Below are 13,824 nucleotides of genomic sequence, written 5' to 3'. Positions count from 1 at the left end.
CTTCCCATGTGACATTTATCCTTTCTTTTGCTTTATATAGATCTTCTATGTATTGTTTCCATCATTTTTAAATTTCATCTTAGTCGTGTATTATATTCCTCTACTGATTGTAAAGTTTCCCCACCCTTGCTTTAAATTTCTCTTTGATTTCCCAAGTTTTGTGGAATAGATCTCTTGTTCTCCTTTTTGGTGTTCAGCTTCTATTTATCTAGATTGATTATTTTAGATATTTTCTACAATTTCCCTTGTCATTGTACATCAGTCATTAGACAGTAATCTTTATGGTTTTAATTTTGTTCCTGTCTCTCTTTGATTTTGCTTCTCATATTTGCTTGACTGGTTGAAGCATTTCATCTGCCATCCATTGTATCTTCTCCTAATTGTTGGCCATAGTTATAATATTTTTGCATTCCTCTTTGATTGTGTCTCTAACTTCTGTCCATAGCTCTTCTGGTTCCTGATCAACTAAACTTAATAGTACAACTCTTTTTCACATTTTCTTTGAATTCTGTTGGAATGTTTCCCATACCATATTTTGACATTGTTATTGATTTGGTATTCTTTTTCAGCTTTATTCCTGTTTTGGAAATTAGTAGTTCATATTCTATGCCACAGTTTGCACCTGGTCTTGTTTTTGCTGCAAGAATGAAGCTTCTCCATCTTTTGTTCCTTATTATAATCTATTTGGTTTTTGTGTAGACCATCTGGTGATGTCTATGTGTACATTTTCCTCCTCAGTTGAATGAAGAAAGTATTTGCTATGAATAGATTGTTGGCCTCACAGAACTCTATTAGTCACTTTCTTGCTTCATTTCCTGAACCTAGTCCAAATTTCCCTACTGTCTTTGATCCTTCTCTGCTTCCTACTTCAGCATTCCAGTCTCCTATGAGTATCAGACAGTATTGTTTGATCACTTGATCATCTCCTTTGCTGCTGAAGCAGAGGTGTCCCAATGAGGAAGTCTCCACTGCCATGGAAAGTCAGGAGGGGTCCAGCAGGAGCAGGATCTGACCAGGTGTCAACCCTCTTCAGGGGAGTCACCCTATGTGGACCACACAACCCAAACCTCTCTACTGACATCACTGGCCTTCCCCATTTTTTTTCTTTCCACCTTCAAATTGATGAATTGCAATGGTGTTAGGCAGACCTATGTCATCACAGCTATTTTTTGGGGGGGGGGGTAGTTGTAGAGGTTAGAATTCTCTAATCACTGCACAATGACCAAAATCTCCCCAAACTCATATTTTCTTAGTTGTGGTCATCTCAACTTGGCCATTGCCATTTGGCAGAGAGAGCAGCAGATAATTGCTCACCTGTTTTCTTATAGCTGGATGCATAACTAACATCATCCAACAGAGCCTCTAGAACCCTGTCATTGTGTTTCCAGCTATAGCAAAATAACTGGACATTTCACAATGCTCTCCTCATTCTCCACTGACCTGGAAATGGCCAGGTTCAGTGAGCTGCAGCTGAAAAAAATGAGGTGTTTGGGGGGGGGGGGGTTGGAGGGGTAGGTGCTTAGATGGGACACTAAGAGGCTATACAAACTGGCATAAAAAGGTGGAATCACGGTGGAGTGGGGGCGTGGCAACCACATGCTGCCTGCCCCGACTCTGCCCAATCCACAATCACGCCACCCAACCAACCAGATGGCAGCAGCATCTTGCCGTTTCTACAGCACAGCATTTAGACACACTGCACTGAAGAAACAGGGAAAAGCTGGTGCCGTGGTGGCAAGGGAGGCTTTTGCCGGATCTAAAAGGAGCGGCTTTCTGCCGCTTCTTTTGGAGCTTGCAAATTGTTGGATCAGTGCTGTGGCATGTGGTTGCTTCAGCCCCAATGTAGCACACAAAGGGGTGGCATGACACCAGACCTTTGGGGTCATCTGTTTAGGCCCACATTGCTATATCATGTAGGCACATGTTCTGATGCTTGATCATGATCTAAAACTCTTAATTAATAGGACAGTGGGGCAGGGCTTAAGAACATATGCAAACAAACACAGACAAACAAACCATAATAATGTGTAAAAAATAGAAGAAAGATAAAAGATTTGATAGATTTGAAACATCAGTAGAAAACTCACAATTTTGACATGTAGTTCAAAAGAACAACACCAGGTTATAAGTGACTCCTTCCAACAGAGGTTGCAGTAGGGGTGTGAGGCATGTAGACCACACCAGCTGACCCCCTAAGGTAGGTGACCAATTGTTCCCTAAACATCTGCCTTTTGGTAAAAATGGTTGTGGCATTTGCCTGTGTGCCTTTAAAACACTGTAGAGATGGTGTGAGTGGGGTGAGGCTCAGTGGGAAGAAAAAAGAGATGACCCAGAGTTTTTTAAAATTTAATTTTTAATTTTTTAAAAAAATATATTTTAATTTTTTTTAAATTATTCATTTTGTTCTTTTAAATTTTTCTTTAAAAACACACTTCTTACCAAGACATCTAGCCACATGAAACTATGTATATATAAATATATTTAGGCTGTGCATATGATATTGTAATTTAAAGTTATAATTTTAATTTTGCTAGTTCTTTATGGGGAGAAACAGACAGCCCCAAAGGGGCAGTTTCAAGCTGCCCCTTCCCAAAGTCTGATTGGGGCCATGTCAACTGCATGCTGCAGACCCAATTTGCCTTTTTGCCAGATTAAAAAGGAGCAGGAAAGGGCCACTCCATTTTGGACCAGCAAAAAGCCAGCTTCTCCGCCCCACCACAGCTGGAAGCCAGCTTTGAGGTGCTGCTTAGCATGTGGCATATAAACATTGCACTGCCAGAGCACCTGGAGCCTGGCCCATGTCTGGGAAGCCAGGTAGTTTGAAGTCAGCTTCTGAGCATCTTCGGGGCATGGGTCATCTATACACCATGCCCCCAACCCAGCTGGAAGCTGGCTTTTTATGCCGGCCTGTTTCACCCCATGGCACAACTATTGCGATTGCATTCAGTGATTTACAGGAATTACAATTTATAAGTAACATTAGTACTGAAAACATTATTAAGGATTCGGTATGGTATAGTATGGGAAGCAGTCAATGGGGAGGGTGACACCAACCGTAGTGAAACCACTGCCTTCCAGTACTCATAAGAGTATACAAAGCTGCCTTATGCTAATTCAAATCCTTGGTCCATCTAGGCCGATATGGTCAATTCTGATGGGTAGCAATTCACTAGAGTTGCAAGCCAGGTCCTTCCCTAGGCCAGTCAGAGACCCCTGTTTCTGTTTTTGTTGTTGTTCTTATTGTTATTTTATGGTTGTCTCCTTAACAAGCAATAGCCAAGTCTGATCCTTTCAAAATCAGATTGGTTAAATGTGTTCAGGGATGGTATTGATAATAGATTCATACGATAGTACTGATTGGCCTCTGTAAAGACAGGGAAACAGTTAACCAAATAATTGCTCTGACACTGGGGATCTAATTCTTGGCACCTATGTGGGTGAGTGGATTTCTGATAGGGAGAACTAAAGAGAATGGCAAGACAGGCAACTTCCAAGGCTGCAAAGGTAACCTTGAATTTCTGATACTCTCTGTCCCAGTCTATACAAGCCATTTACAAGACCAGCATGTCCCTTTGAGAGTCAGAGCACTGGAAGTCAGTCAGTCAGAGTGTTTTCCAGTCGGGATCTTTATGACATGGGAACTGGCCACTACTACCAGCAACTCTATGCATGGTAACTACACAAGACATCCACTGATGGGACATTAAATATGATAATAGGCTGCCTGTGTTGTGATGCACAAAAGCAACCAATGATTAAGTAGGCCTTTTAAACACAACTGTAGTTTACTGCAACAAAACAAGTCTGAGATAAATACCAATAAGCCATTATAGCAAGAACATTTATCATAACCCTTTAGTTCTAAAAAGCATCAGTTTTAAATGACATTTACCTCTGGTATGTATAACCTTTCCATCTCCTCTACAAACAAATATCCCTGTGTACTCAGGCTAGAATGGAGGGGGTGGGGGGGGGGGTAGAGGTGGTTTTTGATTATTATTTTTTAACATATTAGGACTTAGTAAAAGGAATGACCTATTATTAACTCTTAATTGTTTGGACTTTTCATTTCAGATATCTATATTCCATCATAATGTTCTAGACTGCCTGGCAATTATCTTCCACATGGTAAGTCTTTGCTATAAGGCTATGCAGAGCAATTACTTGAGTGTATACCTCATACATGCTAGTTTATTTTCTCAGAGTTGTCACAAGACCTTTTCATGGCCACAATATATGGCTTTGTTTAAGCTCATGTTTGGAAAGTAATGATTGGTGAGGCAGAATGGATCTGTTTTTCTATGTAGTCATTTGTATCTTAATTGGATATGGCATGTTAGTTTCATTATGATGTTTTCATATCACTAACTTCCTCAAGTCTTAACGATTTAGAGAATAAGGAGCTCTAAATATTAAAATATTACATTTATTCTAAAGAGATAACCACATGTTTTTGGTTCTCTACACAGTGGTGTTGTAAATGGAAATCCTAGCCCATATGAGTGAACTTTTCTTGGACAGGTCAGGAGTATTAGAAGATCTAACTAGCTAACAAGAGATGCATTATTTCTGGTAGCTGTACCATCATCTGGGAAAGAGGACAATTCATGAAAGTCATGGCTTGAGACAATTCGGTAAAAAGTAACAGATTTGCTGTATCAGCAGAGATCATTCCAGATTTCTTTGGTTTATCTTACACAACAACATCCCCCCACCCCCAGAAATGGCGTTTTTCCAAAAGCAGGTCAGCAAAGGAAACCCGACCCACCCTTTGGCAATGGAGCATGTTGGCATCCTCCCAAATAGTCAATTTAGCCTGCAGACCTCTCTGTGATAGCTCTTGCCAAAAAAGAAAAAAAGAGTTCTAATTTACAATAAATTAACTAGGAGGACGAGAGGCAGCCAGTGAAGGGAAGGCTGCCACTGTTCATGGTGTCAAAATAGAAAGGGAGGCTTTCTATGATGTGACAGTTTCAGCCGCAAAGAGATGAACTGGCTGTCACAGTGCCCAGCAGGAGATGACAACAGAGTGCTACTGATGCTGTGTGGCTGGCAATCAAATGGTTAGTAGCCAAGAGAATGTTACAGGCAGGATGACCCCATTACACCATACAGTTGAAATTCTGTGGAGGGTTTTTTCCTCCCCAGAACACAAAACTGTCATGGCATTAGGAAAATAAACATTACAGATGTTTCCATTGCCTCTGCTGTTGACCTGTTTTAGCTTTACTATGTTTTTGCATTCATACAGAGCTCACCTGGAACAATCCATTCAGTGCTGGGCACCACAGTTCACAAATGATGATGACAAAATAGATTCAGGATCAACAGATGGCTACTTGAAAAGGAAATCCCTGAGAGAGAAACTATATGATGAAATTAGGCACCCCTAAAAAGATGGTGAGCAGAACCTAACCAAAAACTCTGAAAATGCCACTTTTCCAGACATTTGGGAGGGTGGAATTTGGGCCAGTGTCATAAAACTGCCATCTCGCCTGTTTTGTTGCTGCTGTTGTGGTCCAGTCAGCAGCAGGTAATTATGTATGTTTCTAGAAATCCAAGACACCATTTTGGCCACTCAGGACAGAAAGCACATGGGTTGCTGGCTGGGATTCACAATCAAAGTTATGAATGTGTAACTGGCTAGATTACTGCACTACACTTTTATAGAGCTGCTATTCCACTTTAACTGCTTTGGCTGCTTCCTGTTGCATTCTGGGATTTGCAACTTAAGGAGGGGCATTTAGACTTTTCAGTCAGGGAATTCATAGGTCTCACTGAACTGCAAACCTCAGAATGCAACAGGAGGCAGCCAGAGGAGTAAAAGTGGAATAGCAGCACTATATGAGTGTAGTGTGGTAATGTGACTAAAGTTAGGCATATGCAATTGATGTGTATTCATGATCCCTACATATTCAGTAATGTAGGGAATTCATTTGTTATTTCTGATTTCTGGCGGCCTTAAAGTCAGCAGCAGTCATGGGGTTTTCTTCGCAAGATTTGTTCAGAGGTGGGGTTTTCTTTACCTTCTCAGCCTTGGTGGCACAGTAGGTAAATGTCAGTAGTGCAGCCACACCATTGTGAGTTCAATCTCAGATCTCCAAGTTTGACTCAGCCTTCTATCCTTTTGTTATGTCAGTAAAATGAGTACCCAATTTGCTGGGACAATTGGCTTACAAATTGTAAACCACTTAGAGAGTGCTGAGTTCACTATGAAGTGATAAAGAAATGTAAATACTACTGCTATTGCTATTGAAGTTGAGAGGGCAAAGACCATCCCACCCCCAAACAAATCTTGCCAAGAAGCCCAAGACTGAGAGAGTGTGAGATGCCCAAGATCACTCAATAGGTCTCCATGGCTGAGTGGGAATTCAAACTGTGGTCTCCATAGTCATAGTCCAGTGCTCGAACCATCACATCACACTGGCTGGAATTTACAGGGACTGTAAAAGTCCCCCAGTCCTGACTCACTTGGCATTTCTGGACTATGGAGTCTGTCAGTTCCTGGGATTCCTCCCATAATCCCTTGGTTCTTGACTTCATGCTGTTTGTAGTGTCAATAAATGCATCGCTAGTGTATCTCAAAATTTGATTCAGTCAATGTTTTGGCAATTGTTGGCATGGTGACCAGTCGAGTTTGTGGGAGACAGGATTTGAGTGCCTATCTGACCCAGTATGGGGATGATGATGATGATGATAATAATAATAATAATAAATTTTATTTATATCCCGCCTCTCTACAAAATGCAATTGGGGTGGCTTACAAGATTAAAATACACAGTCCGAACCCTCAACCCACTACCCCCTTAAAATACAATTAAACAATGGCCCTTTAAGGACCCACCCCGCCCCTCACGGAATGAATCCCCTCTTTAGGAGTAGGTACAAGTGGTCCTCCTTCGCACAATTACCGGGTAAAACTCTAAGCAGCCTGTACATCTCTCTCTCTCTCTCTCTCTCATATATATGTGTGTGTGTGTGTGTGTGTGTGTGTGTGTGTTCGAATGGTTGTTAGTATTCTGATATCAGTTTACTCTTGGTTGCTATAGGAACTAGAGCTGTTGGCTGGTATAATTTAGGCAGGCTATTCACCAATTCTAGTCCTCATGGACGGTAAAAATCCCAATTCATGCCGCTCCTGCGACTTTTGGAAGGTTAGATATCTGACCTCAAGGGAGAAATGCCGACTGTTAAAATCAAAGCTTGAACGGACTGAACATGACAATGAGCAACTGAGAGCCCAGATGAAAGATCTAGATAGACAGCTCGCTGAAAAAGCTGAAAATGACACCTTCGGTGCCTTTTTTCAAGATATACCATTGAACCTAGCAGAAGAAGCCAAACCTGCTAAGAAAGAAACAGTGGGAGTATGGATCTGTGCTTATTGCAGTATGGACAATCATCAAAACAAGCTTTATTGCGAGTGTTGCAAGAAGCTTAAATGTGAAGTCTATTCCAGAACCTTCCAGTTTGAAGAAAAGTGGGGAAAGCATTAACTCCTGGATTTATGGTTTAAAAGCCACCTCCATTCTGGAAATACAAGCTCTGGCATAGCCATACTACAAAGCCCCAGCTCCAACCACTCGATGTTCAAAGAGCCTCTATTTTGTCATTGTTTTAATTTATATGTAAATGTAAATGTGTGCCAACTTATTTATGTGCATTTAACCTTTCTTTTGTGTTTCTGAATTTTTGCACTATAAAAGGGATGGGGACATGAGCAATACAAGCCAGTGTGTAAAATATTTTTTTAAAAAAAATACAATTAAACAATGTAGAATTTAAAACATAAAACATACTTTAAAACTTTTTTTAAAATTCAATAACTGTGGTGAAGTCAGAGATCAGCAATTAGATTTTCCTTCTGACAGCCGGAGAACTATTCAGGAAAGGCCTGCCGGAAGAGATCCATCTTTATAGCTTTTTAAAAACTATTTAGAGTGGTAATGTGACGTATCTCGTCCAGCAGGCCATTCCACAATCTGGGAGCAGCAGCTAAGAAGGTCCTCTGGGGGTTGTAGGCAGCCTTGTTTTACAAGGCTGTAACTCCCAAAGGATCTAAGTGTGCGGGGAGGATCATATGGAAGGAGGCAGTCCCGAAGATAGGTTGGACCCAAGCCATTTAGGGCTTTAAAGGTGATAACCAACACCTTGTACTGGGCCTGGAAACTGATGGGCAGCCAGTGGAGTGATGTTAAGATTGGTGTTATATGGTCTCTTCAGGCGTGTAGGCAATGAAGATTAGACCAACTCAAGGGAGGGTGGCCTTCCTTCACTGGTAAGGGAACCAAGTAGCAAGGGAACCACATGCATCCGCCTTGACTAAGGAAGATGTATATGGCTAGGAGGTATCCATGGCATGGAAGGAAGATCTGCTATTCTCCCATTTTACCTCCTCACCTGTGGGATAGTATAGTTGGAAAGAATATTCAAAGATTTCAGAGGGAAAATCTCAAGTGTCAAGAAACCCAGAGGAGGCAAATCCTTCTCAAACAATTTTCTAATCCCCCCTGTCACCTGCAACAAAGAGACCCAGCGAATTACTCCCATGCCCCCCCCCACCTAGAATCAAACTTTTTATGGCCATGTAGGGGCTGGCAGGAGGGCAGGGACAAAGAAGTGAGGAAGGTTGCCACCAGCATAACTCCCATACCAGAATGGCATCATCCTACAGGACTTCTGGAAAACCCTGGGAGGTTCTGAAGGAAGTCTGCATCAGTGTGAGTTGGCTTCAATAGATAATCTTTCTATCTTGGGAACTTATCACTCTGCTTAAATAACCCATTTTACCTCATCTGTATTCAAGACTAAATTGAGAGGTAGCTGGTTCCTACCAGAGGGATTTTGCAAGTACAGCCTGGGTGCAGCCCAGGTCCCAGGAGAGCTCTGGCAGCCATTTTTCCCAGCTCCCAGCTTCGAAATAAGACCACTGTAGTTCACCTGGGAGCTGGGATGCAGCTGGGCTGTACAGTGGCTTCAGTGGCAAAATACTTGCAGTAGAACCTGTCTACCTCCCAATTTAGGCTTGAATTCGGATGAGGTAAGAGGCTTATTTAAGATGAGCAATAAGTTCCTTTATTACTTCTCCTTTCCCATCCCACCTGCATGGTCATGCAAGTAGGAAGGGGGCAGTGGACAGTAGATATCTGAGGCACATCCATCACCAGCTAGACAGTGATGGATGGACCTCCTTACTTGGCTGCCCTCCCTCTCACTAGACATGTGAGAGCATGGGGACAGCTGAACAAGATCAATCACATATCTCCAGCTAGGATGGTTGGCAAGAGGTAAGTCTCCTTGCTTAAGTGCTGTCTTTGCTCTCCTCCTACTAGCCATAGAGAGGGACAAGAAAGAGGTGAGTTGAAGGTTTTCTCTTTCCATCCCAGCAAGGCAATTTTGAAAATTACAGTTTGTAAAGATGTTCATGCAGTGATTAGAGATATAATTAAATGACTTTTTCTCATTTGTGAGAAAGAATAATTTACACAAGGACATCCCTACTACAGGCTCTTTGCACAGTTGGCTTCCAACTGTATGGAGAGCCTTTGTGCATTACACTTATATACATGCAGATTCCCCTTTGAGATGAATTTGTCAACACTGGAGATAGGTCCAATGGCTGTACTCACTTTGAGCAGGGTCAAAAATAACTTCTTGTTCCAGTTTTTGCACACTGGAGTATGCAGAAGATATCTTCCCTTTCTTACAAAGGATAAACAGTGAAAATGCACTCCCCATTGGCCCTCAGGAGTGTTCTTTTTAATTTAAGTATGTAAATAAAATAGAGCAGAAAAACACATTTGTTTTAAGCTACTAAACTCAACTTGATTTGTGAATAGTTAAAAAGGAAACAACCTTCTGTTGTCTGAGATTTTCCATCTGGTTTTGAGAGGAACATTATAGCAATCAACGGTGACTTCAAGGCAATCTTAGTGCATTGGTGCTGACTTTCGATTCATTTAACAGCCTTGGCAGGAAACTTACATTTTATTAGATGGGTGAAAAAAGGATGAGGAAGAAAAGGGTAGTTAGAGAACTATATTGCTAGGCGAGAGATGGAAGTTTAATCGGTATATATTGGAAGGAAGCATGGGAATTCATTCATGCCCATGGGACTTGACAGGCATGAATATGTTGAGAAAGGGAAGAGAAATCTTTTCACCACATTTTCATTTGCGTTGTGAATTATTGTGCTTCAGTTAAAACAGAATGTACATAAAATCTGAAATGGCCATCTTGTTAGATATTTTGTGTGTTAGTTCATGCTGGAATAATTTGTTTCATCTCAGTTCAGTGTGTTTTTGGATTAAATGTTATGAATCTAACTATGGCGCATTACAGATCGCCTAAAAGCGGCGGTCTGCCAGTGCTGCTGGTTGCTCTGTGAGGGAGCCGCAGCAGCCAAACTGCGCGGCTCCCGTGTGAAGCAAAAAAGAAATGGTGCTTCTTCCCGCGGCGCAGTTATGACGCCCCGAGGCGCCAATGGCGCACTTGCGACATCATAAATGCCGTGCGATGTGCGGACGCTATGCATCCAGAACGTAATAATGGCAGCGCCTGTGTGTATAGGGCACCGCCATTATTACGCCCCCGTCACGTGCTAGGGGTGAGGCCGGTGTGGACGCTAGGTCCCCGGCCAACCCCTAGCACGTGATGGGGGCGCCTCAAGAGCCCGTCTGTAACGGGCCTATGATTACCAAGATTCAGTAGAGTTTACTTTGAGTAAGGCCCTGTGCAGACCGGCATTAAAGGCTGGGTTGGGTGCGAAGTGAGGGCATAGCATCCATATGACACACGCCCCAGCACCATGGCACCCCCCAGGGCACCATGATGTCATGCACCATACCTTACAGTGTGTGGCATCACGGTTCTCCTCTGGCAGATGCAGTGCCAAAGAAGCACCCTAAACCCACAGCTCTGCAGCTATCACACCGTTTCTAGGGTGCAAAAAGGAGCCACTTTTTGCAGCTCCTTTTTGTGCCCTGGAAAGGCCAGATCAGGGACGCAGCATCTGAAGAACCCCTAAATGTGCTAATGATCAACTGGTTATTTACAGTTAGACTGTTAGTCTGCTGAGCAATGATAGAGATGCTAAGCTTGGCACAGGATGAATATGGACAACGTTGTTGAAATGGAAAAGGCTGCAGTTTGATTTCTTATTTGGTCTGGCATGGATCCAGATCCAAATATCAGCTCCACTTGAAGTAAATAGGGAGTGGGGAGTTAAGCAGAGCAAGGAGGCCTACTGTTATATTTGACCACTGCTCAGAAATTACCACAAGATCATTTGTATTTCCAGTCAAGAAGAGGAGTGCACAGGCTGAATCTAATCATTGATTCCATGGGGAAGAATAGACAATCTGTATGACACAAATTAGTCATTCTGGAAGAAGCAGTTTCTTTCTCCTAAATTAGCTAGTTAGCACATGGAAGGAGGAAGAGGCTACCCTACCACCCTAGGAAGAGCTACACCGCCTGCCTGCCTGCCTGCCTGCCTGCCTGCCTGTACTTGCTTGCTTGCTTTTGATGATGTTTGCTGCTTGCTGCTGGCAGCTTTTCCTGGAGGACTGCTGCCTTCTCAGAGACTGCTCCCTTCAGGACCAGGCTCCAGGCATCCACCTGTCCACCTGCCAAGGGGATAAAAGCTGGGTGCCTGCTAGGACTGAGTCATCACATGGAAGAGGCCAGCCCACCACCCTAGGAAGAGCTACACCACCTGCCTGCTTGTTGCTCTGGCAGCTTTCCTGGAGGACTACTGCCTTCTCAGAGCCTGGGCCTGTCAATCCCTGGCTAAATAGCCAGGTAGGACCATCTGTCCCCCACCAAGGGGATAGAAGCTGGGTGCCTGCTGCAGTGGGGTTGCTGCTGAAGGGGGTGACAGCAAAGGGTGACTCCCTTTGGGGGAGCCTCTTTCGGGGGGAGTGAAGGTGAGGGCCAGTCCCTCTGGTTTGTTGGGGAGGGATTATTGGTTTGAGTTGTCACCCTCAAACAACTGGCCTGCCAGCAGTACAATATGTGCTACAAGAAGGGCAAGGGAGGGGAAACAGTCCAATAGCCACACAACAGTCATGGACAAAGGGAGATATGGTAGGGGGAGTCAGTTCTATCAATCTGGTAGAAGGAAAACACATAGGATACTGTTTACTCCCAAACTGACCCCCAATTCAAATAGCCTGGATAGCCTTGGCAGCAGGCCCCCTGGGCTAAAAATGCTGCTGCTCAGTGCCAAGTTGGTAAATGGTAAAACACCACTGATCCAGGACTTTATCCTGGATGAGCCTGCTGACCTGGCTTGTATTATGGAGACCTGGCTGGATGAAGCTGGGGGAGCTAATCTCTCCCAGCTTTGTCCAAATGGGTTCTCCATTCAGCAGCAGGCAAGGCCTGGGGATGGGTAGGCAGAGTTGGAGTAGTATATTGGATCCCATCTCCCTTACCAGGTGCCTTGTCCCACAGTCTACTGGGTATGAGTGTGTTTACTTAAAGGTGGATGGCTGGAACAGAATAGGGATTCTGTTGGTGTACTGACCACCCTGCTGCACAACACTCTCCCTTCCTGAGCTGACAGAGTTGGTCTCTGCAGTGGCATTGGAGTTCCCTTGGCTTGTTGTGTTGGGGGACTTCAATATCCATGCAGAGACTACACTAGAGCCTATCAGGATTTCATGTCTGTCATGATAACCATGGGCCTGACCCAAGTAATATCTGGGGCTGTCAGAGATCCAAAGTCGAGGGTTCCAGAGAGTGATGAGACATATAGGTAAATCCAAGGTCACAAAGTCCAGGGAGACCAGGCAACCAGCAATCCAAGGAGCAGGGATTCCAGCTTCAGGCTCAGGTCCCAGTGGAGGCTCTAGCTCAGCCTCATCGTTCTCAGAGCCCTCAACCTGGCTAGGCATGACAGACACCACCCATGCAGTGGGACACAGTCTAGACCTGGTTTTCTGATGAGCGCAGGATGACAGTGATCTGGGAGTGGAGGAACTCTCTGTAGTTCTGTTGTCATGGACTGATCACTACCTGGTAGGGTTTAGACTCACTGGGACTCAGAGCCTCTGCAGGTGTGGAGGGCCGATTAAGATTGCCCCAGGTTTATGGATCTGATTGGATTCCTGCTGGCTCTTGTGGAATTTCATGCTGCCTTGGCAGGAGATCCTGTCAAAGCCCTGGATAATCTCTGGAATAGGGAAATGGCCAGAGCGATGGACACAATTGCCCCTAAGCGTCCCCTCCCATGAAGTGGAACCAGACATTCCCCCTAGTTTACCAGGAAGCTGATAGTGATGAAATGAGTGAGACAGTGACTAAAGCAATTATGGCGGAAGACTCAGGGTGAATCTGACTGATCAGGGGCTAGAGCTCACTGTAAAGCATATCCCATGGCAGTGGTGGCAGCAAAGAACTCATACTTTTCTGCCACCATTACATCTTCACAATGTCATCCAGCAGAGCTGTTTTGAGTTGTTAGGGGCCTTTTACATTCTGGCCCCCAAGAAGGAAACAAAGACAACTTGACAGCTTGCTGTGAGGAATTCGCAGGCAAAATTGCTTGGATTCACTCTGCCTTGATTGTCCCATATTCTTGGATAAGTTTCAGATTGTGCAGCCTGAGGATGTAGATAGGATCCTTGGAGAAGTGAGGGGCCTCCACATGCATACAGGATCCTTGCCCTTCCTGGCTTCTGAAATCAGCTAGAGGGGGATTGGCTGAGTGGGTAAAGGGAGTGGTGAATGCTTCACTGCAGTAAGGCAAATTTCCATCCTGCCTAAAGGAAGCTGTGCTGAAGCTGAAAAAGACCTCCCTTGATCCCACCATTCTAGATA

The 13,824-nt window shown here is 43.9% G+C and overlaps 1 protein-coding gene across 1 annotated transcript in view; it reads right to left on the bottom strand.

Moving 5' to 3' along the window:
• Positions 1 to 12,899, bottom strand: part of LOC121920648 (bile acid receptor-like) — a 33,126-nt gene extending 20,227 nt beyond the window's left edge. The window contains 1 exon segment of the mRNA XM_042447781.1: positions 12,530 to 12,899. Coding sequence (XP_042303715.1) covers positions 12,530 to 12,899 — 370 coding nt within the window.
• Positions 12,900 to 13,824: the final 925 nt, after the last annotated feature.

The sequence above is a fragment of the Sceloporus undulatus genome, chromosome 2 (genome assembly GCF_019175285.1).
Source record: "Sceloporus undulatus isolate JIND9_A2432 ecotype Alabama chromosome 2, SceUnd_v1.1, whole genome shotgun sequence".
NCBI classification, from domain to species: Eukaryota; Metazoa; Chordata; class Lepidosauria; order Squamata; family Phrynosomatidae; genus Sceloporus; species Sceloporus undulatus.
This window is presented reverse-complemented; position numbering and strand designations above follow the sequence as displayed.